General features: G+C 46.4%; 1 protein-coding gene across 1 annotated transcript in view; it reads right to left on the reverse strand.

Moving 5' to 3' along the window:
* Positions 1 to 16541, reverse strand: part of LOC115105108 (zinc finger E-box-binding homeobox 1) — a 69745-nt gene extending 53204 nt beyond the window's left edge. Inside the window, exon 1 of the mRNA XM_029626735.2 lies at positions 16469 to 16541. Coding sequence (XP_029482595.1) covers positions 16469 to 16526 — 58 coding nt within the window. The 5' untranslated portion in view covers positions 16527 to 16541. The remainder of the gene's footprint in view (positions 1 to 16468) is intronic.
* Between the last annotated feature and the right edge of the window lie 3238 nt (positions 16542 to 19779).

Here is a 19779-nt window from a genome sequence, read left to right on the forward strand (position 1 = left end):
TGGTTGAGAGGGGGAGGTCAAAACCTCCCTGGTTACAGCCAGGTGAGTGGTTGAGAGGAGGAGGACAAAACCTCCCTGGTTACAGCAAGGTGAGTGGTTGAGAGGAGGAGGACAAAACCTCCCTGGTTACAGCCAGGTGAGTGGTTGAGAGGGGGAGGTCAAAACCTCCCTGGTTACAGCCAGGTGAGTGGTTGAGAGGGGGAGGTCAAAACCTCCCTGGTTACAGCAAGGGGAGTGGTTGAGAGGGGGAGGTCAAAACCTCCCTGGTTACAGCCAGGTGAGTGGTTGAGAGGAGGAGGACAAAACCTCCCTGGTTACAGCAAGGTAAGTGGTTGAGAGGAGGAGGTCAAAACCTCCCTGGTTACAGCAAGGTGAGTGGTTGAGAGGAGGAGGTCAAAACCTCCCTGGTTACAGCAAGGTGAGTGGTTGAGAGGAGGAGGTTAAAACCTCCCTGGTTACAGCAAGGTGAGTGGTTGAGAGGAGGAGGTCAAAACCTCCCTGGTTACAGCCAGGTGAGTGGTTGAGAGGAGGAGGTCAAAACCTCCCTGGTTACAGCAAGGTGAGTGGTTGAGAGGAGGAGGTCAAAACCTCCCTGGTTACAGCAAGGTGAGTGGTTGAGAGGGGGAGGTCAAAACCTCCCTGGTTACAGCAAGGTGAGTGGTTGAAAGGGGGAGGTCAAAACCTCCCTGGTTACAGCAAGGTGAGTGGTTGAGAGGAGGAGGTTAAAACCTCCCTGGTTACAGCAAGGTGAGTGGTTGAGAGGAGGAGGTCAAAACCTCCCTGGTTACAGCAAGGTGAGTGGTTGAGAGGAGGAGGTTAAAACCTCCCTGGTTACAGCAAGGTGAGTGGTTGAGAGGAGGAGGTCAAAACCTCCCTGGTTACAGCCAGGTGAGTGGTTGAGAGGAGGAGGTCAAAACCTCCCTGGTTACAGCAAGGTGAGTGGTTGAGAGGGGGAGGTCAAAACCTCCCTGGTTACAGCAAGGTGAGTGGTTGAGAGGAGGAGGTCAAAACCTCCCTGGTTACAGCAAGGTGAGTGGTTGAGAGGAGGAGGTCAAAACCTCCTGGTTACAGCCAAGGTGAGTGGTTGAGAGGGGGAGGTCAAAACCTCCCTGGTTACAGCCAGGTGAGTGGTTGAGAGGGGGAGGTCAAAACCTCCCTGGTTACAGCCAGGTGAGTGGTTGAGAGGGGGAGGTCAAAACCTCCCTGGTTACAGCCAGGTGAGTGGTTGAGAGGAGGAGGACAAAACCTCCCTGGTTACAGCAAGGTGAGTGGTTGAGAGGAGGAGGACAAAACCTCCCTGGTTACAGCAAGGTGAGTGGTTGAGAGGAGGAGGACAAAACCTCCCTGGTTACAGCCAGGTGAGTGGTTGAGAGGAGGAGGACAAAACCTCCCTGGTTACAGCAAGGTGAGTGGTTGAGAGAGGAGGAGGACAAAACCTCCCTGGTTACAGCCAAGGTGAGTGGTTGAGAGGAGGAGGTCAAAACCTCCTGGTTACAGCCAGGTGAGTGGTTGAGAGGAGGAGGTCAAAACCTCCCTGGTTACAGCAAGGTGAGTGGTTGAGAGGAGGAGGACAAAACCTCCTGGTTACAGCAAGGTGAGTGGTTGAGAGGAGGAGGTCAAAACCTCCCTGGTTACAGCAAGGTGAGTGGTTGAGAGGAGGAGGTCAAAACCTCCCTGGTTACAGCAAGGTGAGTGGTTGAGAGGAGGAGGTCAAAACCTCCCTGGTTACAGCAAGGTGAGTGGTTGAGAGGGGAGGTCAAAACCTCCCTGGTACAGCAAGGTGAGTGGTTGACAGGCAAAGGTGCAAGTGAGTGGTTGAGAGGAGGAGGTCAAAACCTCCCTGGTTACAGCAAGGTGAGTGGTTGAGAGGAGGAGGTCAAAACCTCCCTGGTTACAGCAAGGTGAGTGGTTGAGAGGAGGAGGTCAAAACCTCCCTGGTTACAGTCAAAACCTCCCTGGTTACAGCAAGGTGAGTGGTTGAGAGGGGAGGTCAAAACCTCCCTGGTTACAGCCAGTGAGTGGTTGAGAGGAGGAGGTCAAAACCTCCTGGTTACAGCAAGGTGAGTGGTTGAGAGGAGGAGGTCAAAACCTCCCTGGTTACAAACAGGTGAGTGGTTGAGAGGAGGAGGTCAAAACCTCCCTGGTTACAGCAAGGTGAGTGGTTGAGAGGAGGAGGTCAAAACCTCCTGGTTACAGCCAGGTGAGTGGTTGAGAGGAGGAGGTCAAAACCTCCTGGTTACAGCAAGGTGAGTGGTTGAGAGGAGGAGGTCAAAACCTCCCTGGTTACAGCAAGGTGGTGGTTGGTCAAAACCTCCTTGAGGTGAGTGGTTGAGAGGGGAGGTCAAAACCTCCCTGGTTACAGCAAGGTGAGTGGTTGAGAGGAGGAGGTCAAAACCTCCCTGGTTACAGCAAGGTGAGTGGTTGAGAGGAGGAGGTCAAAACCTCCCTGGTTACAGCAAGGTGAGTGGTTGAGAGGAGGAGGTCAAAACCTCCCTGGTTACAGCAAGGTGAGTGGTTGAGAGGAGGAGGTTAAAACCTCCCTGGTTACAGCAAGGTGAGTGGTTGAGAGGAGGAGGTCTAGGAGAGAGGAGGCCTACAGCAGAGCAGGGTGAGAGGGGGAGGTCTAGGAGAGAGGAGGCCTACAGCAGAGCAGGGTGAGAGGGGGAGGTCTAGGAGAGAGGAGGCCTACAGCAGAGCAGGGTGAGAGGGGGAGGTCTAGGAGAGAGGAGGCCTACAGCAGAGCAGGGTGAGAGGGGGAGGTCTAGGAGAGAGGAGGCCTACAGCAGAGCAGGGTGAGAGGGGGAGGTCTAGGAGAGACAGGCCTCTCACTGAGAGGAAGCAGGACTTAATAAATACATCTCTGGAGGTTATTTTCTCTCTTTTCAACAGGAAATCGGGATGCTGAGTCACCGGCATTATTTAGGGGGAAGCCAGACCATAGCTTCATCCCAAATAGAATTATCTGTCTAGTCACATTGTTGTTGTGTTTTCTAACGTAGGGGTGCTATGACGCTGTAATTATCAGCCACGCATGAGGGAAGGGAGGTGTTTGTGCATGTGTGTGTTTGTGCATGTGTGTGTTTGTGCATGCACACGTCGCACACAGACATGAACAGATCATTCCCGACATGAGAGCTTTGCGATGCAGTAGCAATTATTTTGTCTAAAACACACATTAAATCCAACCCCCCCCCCCACCACACCTAATCGCCTTTCCACGGACAGACAGACAGAGACAGTAATCCTCCATATCTGTATTTTAATAGCAGGGTAGGCCCCCTGCTAGCCTATATCATGATACTGGTAGGTTAAGCGGGCTTTAAAGGTCCAATACAGACGGGTTTTTTTTCTCAATATCAAATCATTTCGTGATAACAATGAAGTACCTACTGCGATTGTTTTCAATTCAAATGGTAAATAAAGACAAAACAGCAATTTCTCAAGCAAGAATCTGGGAGTGGTCTGAGTGGGGAGGGAAAACTAAAAACGAGCTATTATTGGCAAAGAGGTTTGGAACTTTCTTTCTTATTGGTCTAATAACTAATATATACCGCCTGGTGATGTCACCATGCAGGCCAATACTCCATCCCACCAAAACAGGGTGACATTTCAAGCAGTCTTTTCAAATAACTCTTACACTAAATGGGCTTCATCATTATTGTCACAACTTCACAGTATTATTCCAACCTCATAGTGTGGAAATATATATATAAAACTCACATGTTTGACTGTAGTGGGCCTTTAATATGCATCTCTAGATTAGATTAGCAGTCCACGTATAGGACTAAAGGGCAGGAGTATGACTAAATATTTATCTCAAAATACTCATCATCTACAACAGCACATACAATTGGGGCGCATGCATAATCTTCCTAATTCTACATGATTCTAATCCTACAAGAGACGTGCATTAGCAGGTCCTCTTCCCCCAGTTAATGCAAAAAGAAACACTTCCTTTTGAGAACATGCTACAGGAACTGCTACCTTAAAAACGTATCCTCGTTTTCAGAGGTTTAAAGGGCCCTCATACGGTATGCATAGGCTATAAATACCGCTATGTGGACTTGATTAAATTACGACTCATTCTGCGACCGCTGATACAATCGGAGAATACTGTAGCTAGGTAAGATTCCTTTAGTTCCAATTCTAGAACTGATTGACAACTCATTCCGTTTCTCCTGATAGAGGGGATGCAGTAAGATTCCTTCAGCTCTGACTCCAGAAGGGCGTAGCGACGTTCTCTCTCCCTGCCGAGATCTTCTGTTCCCACAGGCCAGCCAGAGTTAGGAGATTCCTCTTGATCTAATTGATTTATTAGACAGGCATTTGATTAAGAAGGCACTGCTTTAAATTAGCCAGCCAGGGGGAGGACATGGGGGTGGCTTGACTCAGGGAATTAAGGCCTAAGTGGGAAGTCAGTGTCCTCCATGCTAAACCTTACCATGGCCTTTACCATATTAGGACGTTTCCATTTGGGGGAAAATAACATTACGTAATCATTTCTATTGCAAGATTTACATTAATATAGATAAGAGAAATGCAATCTGACTGAGTCTTGGATGGATAATTCTGTGAATCTGATCAAGCAAAGCATTTTATTATTTTAGTTATGATGGTATTTCACATTAGTGGATAATGTAACAAAGTGCCCACAGGAAATACATCTGTGTATCCATTCCAGAGAGTCTGGTGAAGGCCAAATACCTCCCCGTGTTACTGAGGGGCAAAGCAGCCGTGGTCCAAACCTCTGGTAGTAACAGGCCCCCAGGTCTGCTGGGCTGGGTGGCAGGCGCGAGACATGTGGCCTCAGAAAAAAAAAACAGTTCGTTCATAGGTCATCATTCAGGTGGAGTTCAGGAATGCATAGCAAACCAGATCTCTCTCTCTCTCTCTCACACACACACACACACACACACACACACACACACACACACACACACACACACATGCAGACAGACCATGTGACTTTCTCGGGTAATCCCATGGCAGCACCCATCACCTTGTTCACCCGACACAGGTTACGGCAGCGTCAACAACAGGAAGTGAGCTCCCACTAACCCTGACTCGCCTCTCCTCTCAGGCCTGGGAGTGCTGATCTAGGATCAGTTTAGCCTTTGCATAATAAATAAGAGGGAGTACCGGACCCTAAATCAGCACTCCTACTCTGAGACGCTTTGTGAATATGGACCCTTGGTGTTTCTACACTCCAGAGGTGAAGTTGACCATACAGGCACAGATCTAGGATCAGAAAAAATGACTTTAAAAATGACTTTAAACAGCTGTAAAAACGAAAATATATTTCAAAGCGATTTAGATGGTACAATGATTCCTTAACTATCCAGTGCTTGTTCTCACATAAACTGAAATTGAGCGAACAGTGGAGAATTTTAGCAACCAGGAAAAGATAAGAACAATTTCCATAACACAGCCACAAAGTCAGAACAGCTTAGTTTGACAAGGGATGCCGCTCCGGTGGGAGAAATCAATAGGTGAATATCACAGCCAATCACAACACTGGTGGGTAAGTAATACTGTGACACACGATCATTCCACTATCATTCCACTATTCCACTACAATGCAAACATTCTTTAAAAATCCTATGTGTAGCACCTTTAACCCTTTACAGTGTTCTTTTAACTCTCGAATCAACACTAGTAATGTTACACTGAAAATTCAACACCACTTAACACTGGCCAATTTGCTGTGTGCTATGAAAGGGACACATCTGCAGGCTCCCATACATTTCCAGAACCTTTTAGAATTCTGAAGAACCGTAGATGCCACGCCAAGAACCCCACACTTAACACAAAGGGTCCTTTATCGGGCAAGAGTTCTCCAAGGAACCGTAAGAGCTGAGGAAGAACCATTTGTAGAACCTTTCTCTTTTCAGTGTAGAATAGACTTAACACTACATGAAGTAACAACATCCTATAATATAGGATGAACCCTACATAACACAGATATATTATCAATGGATTGTACATGGTGCCACGATGGCAACGATGCCAAGGAAGACTGGCTACATCCTGGCACTAGAACAAGGAAGGCCACAGTCACACTGGGCAGGGGGGTAGACACACACACACACATTGGGCAGGGGGGCTTTTTACTGGTTGAATGAAGCGTCTTTATAGCCCTGTTTAGAAGGCAGGAGGGCGCTACAGTGAATGAGGGCAGTTAGCATAGATGGCAGAATAAGGACCGGGTCATTTTGTATTGAAGGCAGGTTGGCGTTGAGGAAACGTTTGATGCCAGAGTCACACACTCAAAAGAAAGGAGGATGGGTCACATTGTGTCATTTTGAATGGTTGAGAATTTGGCTTGATAAAGCAATGGGTGACAGGGTTAATGGACCATTTCCTATCAAACAAACGATGATAAACTTTCCCCACCAAATCTAAACCAACCATCTTTCGTCAGCACACCGGGCGAGAGGCGGAGGTTACAGACGGCAGCTCGATACCGTGTGTGGCCAGAGTCAGACCTCTTTCATAAAACCTGTGTCTGCAGCTATTTCCCTCAATTGACGCAACTAACATTTTGATACTGTTCTCGCAAAAGTTGTTTTCTTCTGCTAAGTTCACAGAGCTTTTAAAACTATATGGCAGCACAGCTAGTTCTCCTAACCCGTATTTTATGTTGTTTCCAACCTCCAACAAGAATCCTTAAATAGGTCCCTTGCCTTCCACAGGGGCTGGGAATGCTGCCTTTAGCTGATTAGGACCAGACCAAGGCTGCATCCTAAATGGCACCATATTCCCTATACAGTGTACTACTTTTGATCAGGGCAGATATGGTTCTGGTCAAAAGTGGTAGTGTACTATATTATATATGGAAAAGGGTGCCATTTGGGGCGCAACCCAGGCAAGGAACACTGTTGTTTTGACAGAGATAAAGACCAGAGACAGAAGAGGAAGTGAGACATTCCACTCCCTAATTTCTTCTGTTTCAATGGAAGTCAATGAACTAAGTAGACCAGACCCAGCTGCTATCACATTGGTGTCTATGGGAGAGCCACCCCCTTAAGTAGACCGGCCTGAGTGAACTACCTTCATTTATCCACCATTTTTTATAAAGACTGCTCAGGTTGCATCCTGGGTAATCTTACAGACTTCCTGGTTTTGTTCATAAGTTAGCCAATCAGAGAAATGATTGACTGAACAAGTGATCGATAGTTGTCCTGAAGTGGCTAAAGACAGACTGAAGATTTGAAGTAGCCTAGGCTAAAAACGCATGTCCTTGCATATCATTTTTATTTGATTTCTTTGCGGTACAAGTTCATAATTGTGAGAGATTATTAAAGTGTGCATGAAATTTCATTCCTGTTTGACCACTTCCTTTGCTTTTAGAGTGCCGGACAATTAGCGTTGTTCAGAAGCTCTTCGGTCCTTAATTGCAGCAAAAGAGACCTCAATGACAATACCCTCTGTCTGTGTGGTGCCCTTATCTTTGTAAAAATGTATTTGTTTAAACTAATTTGATGTGGCATGAAAGTGTGGGCTATTTGGCTTCCTTTTTTTATGGGTCGTTGGTAGAAGAAAGGGAGTGGAGGCGGTGAACAAATACATATGAGAAGGGCAGGCAGGGTAGGCAGCCACTTCATTCACATTGGTCCCGGTTAACAGCAGCATCTCCTTCTGCAGGAGGCTGAGGAACAGAGCTGACCATGAATCACGCCCTGCTTTCCTTGATATAGCTCTCATGCCAGAGGAAACTTTAAATCTCGTTCACTCTTCTCTCTCTCTCTCCCTCTCTCTCTCTCTCTCTCTCTCTATCCCTCCTTCCTACTCTCTCCAATACTTCTGTCAGGTGTTATTTATGAGCGCTGTAGTGAGTTCCTGCATGCCTGCAGCACCTGCTCATGTTGGAGTGGGAGAACCCTGGCAGCTGCCAGAGAGATAGAAAGAAAGAGAAAGCGAGAGAGAGAAAGAAGGACAGAGAGAGAAAGAAGAGCGAGAGACACAGACAGACAGAGAGAGAGCGAGAGAGAGAGAGTACCACCAGTGCCAGGCTACAAAATAATGTGATGTTAGCTCAGTGGCGCGCGGCTAACAGATGAGACGCCTAATGATGCCTGGTCCTCTGTTTAGAACACACCACAAGCCGGCAGCAGGAAACAACAAACAAACACACAAACAACTACAAGCGCTAATTAATGGTGTCATATGACTCTAAACATGATCAATTAAAACCCACGGTTCATTGGCTCTCCCTCTGTGTGAGCGGGACAGGAAGCTCGGTGCCTGAGTAATGAGCACGGCAAGGATGACGTCATTACGGCTAAGAGGAGGACAGATGTGGGACTGTCTGGCTATAGCGACCACGTTTGTACTCCTTCTCTCCCTTCCACCCCGACTCTGTGGATGAAGCGTTGTGTAGCGAGGCTGAGGCCAAACACCTGAGCGATAACAGAGAGGCGGACAGGTCAAAAGGGTAGTCACTGGTTCGATCAGGGTTCTCTGCTCCCAGAGTTGACAGAGAGCCCGAGGGGTGGAGCTTGGAGAGGTAGCTACAGTAGGTAGGTGTACTTTGCTCTAGTCTAGAGTCAATGACATCAGGTGAGTATTGGTAGGTAGCTAGACACACAGAAACCTGATCAAATGAGGACAGTAAGCAATGAAGAGCAAAAAACAGCAAAGAGATGTGCTTACAGCTCACCAACTCCCCAGAGACGTGTACTTAACACACAGAACAATGACATCAGGGGAAGGAGCATATGGGATGGCGGTGTAACAGCTAGGGGAATAAACCGTTTATAAGGCTGTTTTACAGGCCAAACTCATTCATCACCCAGGGATGTGTCCCAAATGGCACCCTATTCCCTATTAGGCCTAAGTACACCACTTTTGACCAGGGCCAGTAGGGGCCCATACCAGTGCACGTTACAGGGAAAATCTTGCCATTTGGGCGGAAGCCTCGATGACTAAATGTGAGAGCGCTCCTGTCTCAGACTGAGCTCTGCTGAAACAATACGATTCACTCCCTGTATCTCTGTTGCACTAGCAGGGCCAGGCCAGCTCAGCTGCACATGCTCAGTGACGCTGGGTCCAGGGACGATGCTGTGGACATTACGCTTGTCTCAAGCCTCCAGCCTGTCCCATTCCCCTCCCTACCACGCTCTGTTTTCAGGCTACTACCTCTCTCGTTCTCTCTCTGTCTCGCTCTCTCATTACTCCTGTGTGTTGTGATGTCTACAGACTCTGACATTCAGCGTTGCCTCCCTCCTCTCCTCTCTGCCTGACTAATAAACAAGGCGACTAGGGTTTCTGTTAAAGCAGTGTGCTAGCTAGCTACTTGACTGCGTGGCCCCTGTGTAAGTCACTAACTGTGGCCCGGGGACAGGGACATCACAGGAGCCGTTTTAGTCTCTGTCAACATTTTCAGATCATTAGGATGGCTCTTGGACACACACGTCCCTCTGGGCTGAGTCCCAAATAGCACGCTATTCTCCTGTCTTGCCTGATATCATCACAGCTATAGTACATGCAGGCCAGGGGGTAATAATGATAAGCAATGATGAGTGACTCAAAAAGATGCACCACAAGAAACGTTACGATCTGTCAGCATAAAGTCACCATATTGCTCCATTGGCTTTGTACTGTCACGTTTTTCAGGGAAACTGAGAATGAATTGTCAGGTTAAAGGTGAGGAACAAAGATTCCACCGATGAGTTTGTGGCCCAAACAGAAACTGGCATGATCAGGGCTGGCGGCTCAGCGCCTGCTGCCTGTCCATTGTTAACACAGACCTTTCATTAACCGCTCCACTGAGAAACAGGGGAGGAGAGGAGGAGAGGGAGGAGAGAGGAGGCTGAAGCAATATGAGAGTAGGGGGGGGCAGGTGAAGGAGAGAGGCGATCGCGTGAGAGGGGAGCGAGAAGGAGGGAGCGGGAAGGAGGGAGCGAGAAGGAGGGAGCGAGAAGGAGGGAGTGGGAAGAGAGGATGAAGCAGCAGACACAGAGGAACAGGGGGGGTAAGAGGAGGAGACGGAGGCGAGGGGAGGCTGAGGCAACAGACAGTAGGGTCACTGTCAACTCCCAACATGACTAGTCCAGCCTAAAGAGCAGCCACAAAACACATTATTCAAAAAGACATGTCACCAACTGATCCTGGAACTGCCATCTCCCCCCGGCTATAAGCTATACACAACGGGACACTATCATTTCAGCTCCCACATGGCGGGGTCTATGGGACAGGTAGTGAAAGAGAGGGAGGAGTAGAAGCTTTATTTCGTTTCAGACTATCATTTCAACTCCCACCTGTTTCTATGTAATATGGTATCGGTAGGAGGGATGGAATAATGAGAGAGAGAGAGGGAGGAGTAGACACTATTTGTTTTTGGACTTATTTTTATCGCACCTGTCTCAATATCCATGTAAGAACAGAGAGCGAGGGAGGAGCGATAAGGAGAGAGCGAGATGAAGAGAGGAAGGCATTTCATTTCTTGCCCTCTCGAATCGACACAGAAATTGTGAGGCTGTGGGCTGGGTGAGGTCATCTCACCAACACACCTGTCTGTCTATGACTCACTCTGGGGAGTCAGTAATGGGGAGAGGAAGAGGAGGAGAGTGTAGGTTGGAGGCACTTCCTGTATGGTCACAACAACACACTAAAGTGTTCTCTAGTCCCAGTGCTGGATACGGATACTGTAAGCCCATTGTATTGTAAACAGCTGAGCGCACACACTTACATGCAGAAGTTCCATTGGTCAAATCAACGAGTTATTTCCATTGCTTGAGGGACAATGGCGAAACTGCCACGTCCGTTTGCGATGTTACAACAACAAAGAAGTTACTGCCAACAACGAACACTGTTTTTCCCCTCTGACATCATTGCACGTGCGATAGAACAGGAGCATATGCACTGTGATTGATTTGTTACCCTGATGTGCGACGCTCCCCGTACGCTCCCCCTACGCTCCCCACCTCTGCTACGTCAACGAAACAAAACCAAAACCAATAACAACGGCTGTTGGGCGGACAGTGGCGCTGTTTCCCCCGTAGAGCAGATTCCATCTAGAAGTTTGTATACTCAGTCCCCTGGTTGGATCTGAGCCACTGAGGAAGGCTCCTGATCCAGCTAGAACGAGAGCCTATGCTGGGGCCCGCTCTTCCTCTTGCTCCTTCTGAGCCCCCCCCCCCCGTCATGATTTTGTTCAGTTCACTTGGGCCTGCCGTGTATAGTCTCCCCCTCTACACACCCAACCTCCCCCCTCTTCCCCCGCCAACCCCCCAACTGAACAACTCCAGGATATTTCTGTCCTTTCAACAACATTATTGACACTCCATCCCTCATGCCTCCTCATTCATTATGTCAGCCTTGGCCCCCGCACAGTCACGCAGCTCCGTCGTGGGCCCTATCTGGGTTATATAGGGAGGAACTCCTGCCGGCTGCTGGAGCACGTTATGGGACGTGGCCTCAGTTTAACACTAAATACAGGGCTTAGACTACACACAGGAAAAACACAACACAAAATGATAGTCAGGAGGCATAGACAAACCTTCAGCAAAAAGTGAGCATGACACGGACAAAACACATTTCCGAAAGAAAAAAAAACAAGAAAGGCTGGGGTATCCAACAACAACAAAAAACGCAAATGCAAAAACCTGAGTGTCGTGTCGTGAGACTGAGGGAGATTGTGATGAATTCTCAGAGCTTTCCACGGATTCCTCTGTCAGTACTGGGGTCTCTGGGAAGAGAATGGGTCATATGCAAATAGCCATGCCCAGTATGGGGGAGAAGTTTCCCACAAGCAGAGTGTGAAAAGGCCTCTCCTTCCCCACGCCGGCCCCACTCAATGGGCCTTTTCTTCCTCCACTGACAGTGTATGTGGTAGAGCGAGCAGGCTGCAAAGGTAACTAGGCTCTTTCTCCTCAGGCTTTCCTCCAACCAAAGCTTTAACACACAATGGTTCATTTAAGCATTCATCCCACACACAACCCCAATAAAGGACATCCAAGCGTAGTTAAGGGGGTTAGTGAAACTGACTTGGGGTTTAAAACTGCTTTTCTAAGGGAAGGGAGAGCACATTTTTATAGGGTAATGCAATACCTCTATAGGAGCTTGCTAATCATTAAGCTGCCTCAACAACAGTGGGAAAGGGTTTGAGTAGCATCAGATTATGAGCACAAACAGAATTGTCTGCTGGGAAATCATTGAAATGTGTGACATGGTGCATTGAGTGGTGTAGAGATTAGAATTTCATATCAAACATTTTAAAACATGTGGAGAAACATAAAAATGACAAAAGAAGAAAACATGATTAGGCCTATTCAAACCTCAAGAGGTCTGTAAAGACAGTTCCTCGACTAGAGATTTGTCCTTAACTTGTCATATCCTACTTCTTAGTTTGCCTCACTACCCAAAATGAATCCTTTGCACTTCTTTCCATTGGAAACACTCAGACTATTCTCATGTAAAGGGAGCGATCAGTTGTGTTTGACAGAGTGAGTGTCCACCTTCCTTCCCACTGGCTCTCCTCTCCAGCAGCACCTCACTGTCATCCCTCCTGGCTCTCCTCACCAGCAGCACCTCACTGTCATCCCTCCCTGCCAGCTCTCACGCCCCCCCCCCCCCCCCTTATCCCTCCCTCCTCCCTTTCCCTCCTCCCTCCCCTACCAAACTCAACAGGACAGAGGGGTTGTACTGGTCAGGGGGATGGAGGGAGGGAGGGGTCGAGGGAGCAGGGGGAGGAGACTAAAGTCCAGAGCCAACCCCCATGCTTTTATACCCCTCGGGATCCTTTCATTGAAGGGACTTAAACACAAACACAATTGGACATGCTGGAAGGGACCCAACAATGGCACAGGGGGGGGGGGGGGGGGATGAAGTCATAGTGGAGGAACACATGGGTGCCTAGGTCAGGGGGTAAGCAAAAGCACCCCTGGATACTGTGTCTTCCCCCGGAATAAAGGACTGGGGGAGGTGAGGAGGGGTGAGGAGACGGGGGCGGGGATGTTCCTCTGACTTGGCACTTTCATATGCAGCAGAGGAAGTTGTTCAAAAGTTAAAGAACTGATAAATGAAAATGTCCTCTTCTGCTAAACTCCACTCACCAGGGGTAGACCTTTTAAATGTTAACAGATGGCTTTTAAAACAGATGGCTTTTAAAAACCCCTCTCCCCCTGAAGCCTTTGGAATGGCCAAAACATCTTATTTTCTTAAGAACTGTAGCTCAACCACAGTGTTCATTTATTGTTCTCACACAACTTTACAGCGTGTGGTTACATTCAATATTATTTAGGGGCAAAAATTAGTCCAGCGCACTAATTATAGTTTTACCAGCCAAATAAACATTGTGTACTACATCACAGCTTTACGGAAGCCAAACATAGACCCACAGACCCATTCTTCCTCTTCTGTAGGATGATTAAGTGACAGAGAGAGAGAGAGAGAGAGAGAGAGAGAGAGAGAGAGAGAGAACAAGAGAGAGATCGAGAGAGGAACAAGAGAGAGATAGAGAGAGAAGAGTGAACCCTTTGATCAATTCAAATAAATACCTATATGGAAAGTTCCTTTGAAATGAAGGCCCTATAACCTCCACTTTCGCACGTTTACAAAGACAGGCCAAGAGTGACTGTTTATTTTTGCTAAGAATGTTAATACCGGGCCGCATTCCTCTATTCCCAAATTGCGGTGTTAAATTACCATTCCGGGGAATGGTTGCTATTCCTGATGGGATCTGGACTAGTCCTGGTCAGGATAGAAGTGACCAAGGAAGCCAGTGGAGACAGTGTCCCACAGATTGCGAACACCTGTTGTCCTGTCTGCTTGGCCGGCTGTTAGCACCTCCATGTTTACAGCTGTGACGGGGCTCACCTTGATCTCAGCTTGCTCTGCTCTGTCAGGCCCAGCTCCAGGCCCAGTAAGACAACCAATACAGGGCTGGCGCCAAGCACCTTTTGGTTTCAGTAACTGCCAGATCGCCCCCCTGTCCTGTCCTGTCCTGTCCCAAAGCAATCAAATCACTAACCCTCTAAAAGGGGGTTTCTTTTTACCTGGGAACCCATTTTTAGGCTGAACACCGAGCATAACACAGTTGAGGTAAGCAGTGTGTATGCTAAATTAGATAACATAAGGAATAAAACATAGGCTAACTCAGTTTATTTTTTAAATGAACATCAAATGGGCAACACTACAGTGACATGTAATGTACACAAAATGGAAAATAAGTGAAGAAATTAAAATAAGTGTAAAAAGGAAAACACATTATGCAAAAAAAATTCAATAAATAATACGTTTGAATTATTTTCTAGAATTGTATATAAATGACTCATATTAAACCGTGTACAAATGATATCACCTGTCAGCACCTACCAGGTGCGTCTTTATTTCTCTGAGGTGATTCGAATGCAGTAAATATTCACCACGGACCATGAATGAGCCGAGCCGCAAATACACGCTACAACAACTCCGCTATAAAGTGTGAAAGCACAAATTCACCTTTGTCAACCGAGCACTGGCATGATGGCATGCACGGATCTGTGATCAACACCGTGGCAAAGAGACAAGGCACACAAGAAATATCCTAGGTTTATATTATAAAATGACAAACAATGACAGTAAGCACAACAAGCGACTCCTCCATGACAAAAAAAAAATCACAACAAATTGACACGATGACAGCATGCGGCGCCTACAGACACCCGTTGCCTTTTCTACCTGCACAAGTTGCCATTTGCTGCAGCGCACGGCACAGAGGCCGCTCTCCACTGCTTTGGAAGACAGATTCCAGTGAGACGATTCCTTCTCTAACTCAGCGTATTCAGTCGCCAGCAATTAGATTTTAAGTTTGTTTTGACAGAGGGGTGTTTCGAAACACCAAAGCCCCGTTTTCCAGATCAAGTAAACATGTCCTTATATTCCTGCAGGCTCCGCTGGGTGGCTCGAACACTTGCGCTGCTGACTACTTGCATGAGGCTATAGGCTACGCATGTCGTCAGGATAAAATAAAAAAAATTATTCTTCAGAAAACCTATACTAACAGCCTACAAAACAAACATTATTCCTATGCGTAAAAAACGCCCACCTCTGATGGTGAAACAAAAGTCACTAGTAATAACGAAATAACACGAGAACACATGATATGGGTTTACAAAAAAAGCATAACTGATTGACAAGCAACCCCGAATAGTATGATCTTTGCAAGTCGGTTTTAATATAATTTACAGATAAAGCACTTCACTATGACATGAATTAAATTACTGACAGAAAAAAAAACGATTCGGAGAAAACGCACTGGCTACCCAGCCAACCCTACAGTGCAGCCTTTTTAACCGCAAACACAAAACACAAACACAAACAAAAAATGATGTATCTAATAAAAAACAATGGATGAACAGGTTGGTTCCAACTGCAAGTTTCGCTCCCGCGGCACACAAACCTATAAAATCTGAATTCCCAGCGCGCGACTGTGGATGTAAACGCACATTCCTTATATAGGCTGTGCCTTGTTCACACGCACAGCGCGTGAGCTACCCTTCCCAGTCTCTAAAACATTACCCAACAATGCATGCTACAGAAACAACGTTTTTTTTTTAGCTCGACGGTCATTTGCATTTCTGTTGATTAATTATATAACAACCTTATCTTATTCGACACATTTTCTACTTATCGTAGCAATAACTTTTCGAATGTTTTTTAATGCACACTTGCCATTGTCAATGGTGAGAAAGCGTGCATCTCCACTACACATGATTTAAAACGAAAAATAAGACAGAAAGTAGCGTGTAGCCTACCTAACACAACGGCATGCATTTGAATAGATGATCAAGCAGCAGAACAGTGTAATTTTCATATTAAAAACATTTTCTAATGCATGGATGGTGGGCCCGAGCCCACGATGTAGCAAGTGTCCTATCAAGGCTCGCGCAACCTGCTACAGTGCGTGAAACGAATAGAAAAGCGACAGAAACAGTTCAGTTTCTCCAAAGTGCATTGAGGAAATACAACTTTTACACATATTCACTCATATCCGATTCAGAACATCAATCTATTTTATATATTGATAAAGAAGGTGACAAACTACCGTGGTCCGCAAAAAACAATCAGGTAAGGTTATATTCCCAGACACCCCGTTTTAGAAAGCTAGCCAAATTGAAGGCGAGAGAAAGAAGGTGAAACAAGCTATCAAGTTGAAAACTCAAAAAAAATACGAAAAGAGGATTTAAATCAAATCGAAAAGGGACTGAACGGGGAACAAAAGCGAGTGCAGGGACGAGATTAGGTGCGTATAACGGTCCAGGGTAGTGCACTCAACCGCTAGGCGGTGGGAGAGTCGCGAGCCAGGTATAACGGTACACCACAGAGGGCTATAATTGTGCGCTTACTTGCTACTTTCCAGCACTTTGACCCACTAAAAACGCGACTCCGGGGGTCCCAAAGTCTTCGGAGAATCGAGAATTCGATAGAACTCATTCTAGTCCACTTCACCACAGAAAAAGAAGGAAATTGGAGTAGTTTTACTTACCGTTATTCCTCCTCGGATTCGCCTGCTTTCTGCGCTTACACCTGGGGCCATCCGCCATGATCCTTTCGCTGTGTCTAAATGCTGTTGGAGAGTCACCTCCTCTTTCGCCCCCACTCCCCCTCCTCCCTCTGCTTCACCTCCCCTCCCTGCACCTGGTTTACGACACTCTGCTTTACGACATTACCTTCTACACCTCCTAAACCGTAGGACCCGCCAACCTTAAACTCCTACTCTATGCTGATCATCGCACCATTTATACATGATTATATATTTTTTTAAATATAAAGATTTTATTCTGAGTTTCTGGTATGGTTGGGGCCATATCATTACGGGAATCTACAGATAATTGACTAAGAACCTTATGGTTAAAACATACTCAACCTAGTAGAGCCTATACCGATGCATGATGACAAACATTGTCACAGCTCTAGAGCAGGGATCATCAACTATATTTCTTGAGTGAATGGTCGGGGGGCCAGAACATATTTACAAATCATTTGTAGACTGCCCATTTGGCCACAAGAAGCCCAAACACAATCATTTCAAAACTAGCTTACATTTGTATATGGCCACATGTACACTATATATACAAAAGTATGTGGACACTCCTTCAAATTAGTGGATTTGGCTATTTCAGCCACACCCGTCGTTGACAGGTGTATAAAATCGAGCACACAGCAATGCAATCTCCATAGACAAACATTGGCAGTAGAATGGCCTTACTGAAGAGCTCAATGACTATTAACGTGGCACCATCATAGGATGTAATTTTTCCAACAAGTCAGTTTGTCAAATATCTGCCCTGCTAGAATTGCCCTGGTCAACTGTAAGTGCTGTTATTGTGAAGCGGAAACATCCAATAGCAACAACGGCTCAGCCACGAAGTGGTAGGCCACACAAGCTCACAAAACGGGACCACTAAGTGCTGAAGTGCGTAGCGCATAAAAATTGTTTGTCCTTGGTTGCAACACTCACTACCGAGTTCCAAACTGCCTCTGGAAGCAACGACAGCACAAGAACTGTCTCTCGGGAGCTTCATAAAATGGGTTTCCATGGCCGAGCAGCTGCACACAAGCTTAAGATCACCATGAGCGATAACAAGCTTTGGCTGGAGTGGTTTAAATCTCACCGCCATTTGACTTCGGTGCAATGTAAACGCTTTCTCTGGAGTGATGAATCACGATTCACTATCTGGCAGTCCAACTGATGAATCTGGATTTGGTGGGTGCCAGGAAAACGCTACCTGCCCCAATGTGTAGAGCAAACTGTAAAGTTTGGTGGAGCAGGCATAACTGTCTTGGGCTGTTTTTCATGGTTCGGGCTCCTTAGGCTCCTTAGGTCCAGTGAAGGGAAATCTCAATGCTTCAGCATATAATGACATTCTAGACGATTCTGTGCTTCCAACTCTGTGGCAACAGTTTGGGGAAGGCCCTTTCCTGTTTCAGCATGACAATGACCCCGTGCATGAAGCGAGGTCCATACAGAAATGGTTTGTCGAGATCGGCGTGGAAGAACTTGACTGCCTTGCACAGAGCCCTGACCTCAACCTCATCAAACACCTTAGGGATGAATTGGAATGCCGACTGCGAGCCACGCCTAATCTCCCAACATCAGTGCCCAACCTCACTAATGCTCTTGTGGCTGAATGGAAGAAAATCCCCGGAGCAACGTTCCAACATTAATGAAAAGCCTTCCCAGAAGAGTGGAGGCTGTTATACCAGCAAAGGGGGGAGCAACTCCATATTCATGCCCATGATTTTGGAATGAGATGTTCGACAAGCTGGTGTCCACATACTTTTGTAGTGTATCTCTCTATTATAAGCGGGAATACAGATTTCCAAAATTAAAATCAATTGGAGCTGATTTCCTGGTGTTTTTACAGTCTTTATGTATATATATATATATCATTGTTGGACATAAAGGAAATCAGCTCCAATTGATTTTAATTTTGGAAATCTGTATTCCCGCTTATAATAGAGAGATACACTACAAAAGTATGTGGACACCAGCTTGTCGAACATCTCATTCCAAAATCATCTCATTCCAAAATATATATATACAGTACCAGTCAAAAGTTTGGACATACATACTCATTCAAGGGTTTTCTTTAATTTTTACTATTTTCTACATTGTAGAATAATAGTGAAGACATCACAACTATGAAATAACACAAATGGAATCATGTAGTAACCAAAAAAGTGTTAAACAAATCAATATCAATTTTATATATGAGATTCTTCAAAGTAGCAACCCTTTGCCTTGATGACAGCTTTGCACACTCTTGGCATTCTCTCCACCAGCTTCATGAGGTAGTCAATTGGAATGCATTTCAATTAACAGGTGTGCCTTGTTAAAAGTTAACTTGTGGAATTTCTTTCCTTCTTAATGCTTTTGAGCCAATCAGTTGTGTTGTGACAAGGTAGGGGTGGTATACAGAAGATGCCCTATTTGGTAAAAGACCAAGTCCATATTATGGCAAGAACAGCTCAAATAAGCAAAGAGAAATGACAGTCCGTCATTACTTTAAGACATGAAGGTCAGTCAATTCGGAACATTTCAAGAACTTTGAAGGTTTCTTCAAGTGCAGTCGCAAAAACTATCAAGTGCTATGATGAAACTGGCTCTCATGAGGCCTGCCACAGGAAAGGCAGATCCTCTGCTGCAGAGGATAAGTTCATTAGAGTTACCAGCCTCAGAAATTGCATCCCAAAGAAATGCTTCACATAGTTCAAGTAACAGACACATCTCAACATCAGCTGTTCAGAGGAGACTGCGTGAATCAGGCCTTCATGGTCGAATTGCTGCAAAGGAGCCACTACTAAAGGACACCAATAATAAGAAGAGACTTGCTTGGGCCAAGAAACACGAGCAATGGACATTAGACCGGTGCAAATCTGTCCTTTGGTCTGATGAGTCCAAATTTGAGATTTCTGGTTCCAACCGCTGTGTCTTTGTAAGACGCAGACTAGGTGAACGGATGATCTCCGCATGTGTGGTTCCCACCGTGAAGCATGGAGGAGGTGTGATGGTGTGGGGGTGCTTTGCTGGTGACGCTGTCTGATGAGTCCAAATTTGAGATTTTTGGTTCCAACTGGCCTCCACAATCACCTGACCTGAAACCAATTGAGATGGTTTGGGATGAGTTGGGACTGCAGAGTGAAGGAAAAGCAGCCAACAAGTGCTCAGCATATGTGGTAACTTCTTCAAGACTGTTGGAAAAGCATTCCAGGTGAAGCTGGTCGAGAGAATGCCAAGAGTGTGCAAAGCTGTCATCCAGGCAAAGGGTGGCTGCTCATGTAGTAACCAAACAC

Source organism: Oncorhynchus nerka, linkage group LG22 (assembly GCF_034236695.1).
Source record: "Oncorhynchus nerka isolate Pitt River linkage group LG22, Oner_Uvic_2.0, whole genome shotgun sequence".
Classification (NCBI taxonomy): Eukaryota; Metazoa; Chordata; class Actinopteri; order Salmoniformes; family Salmonidae; genus Oncorhynchus; species Oncorhynchus nerka.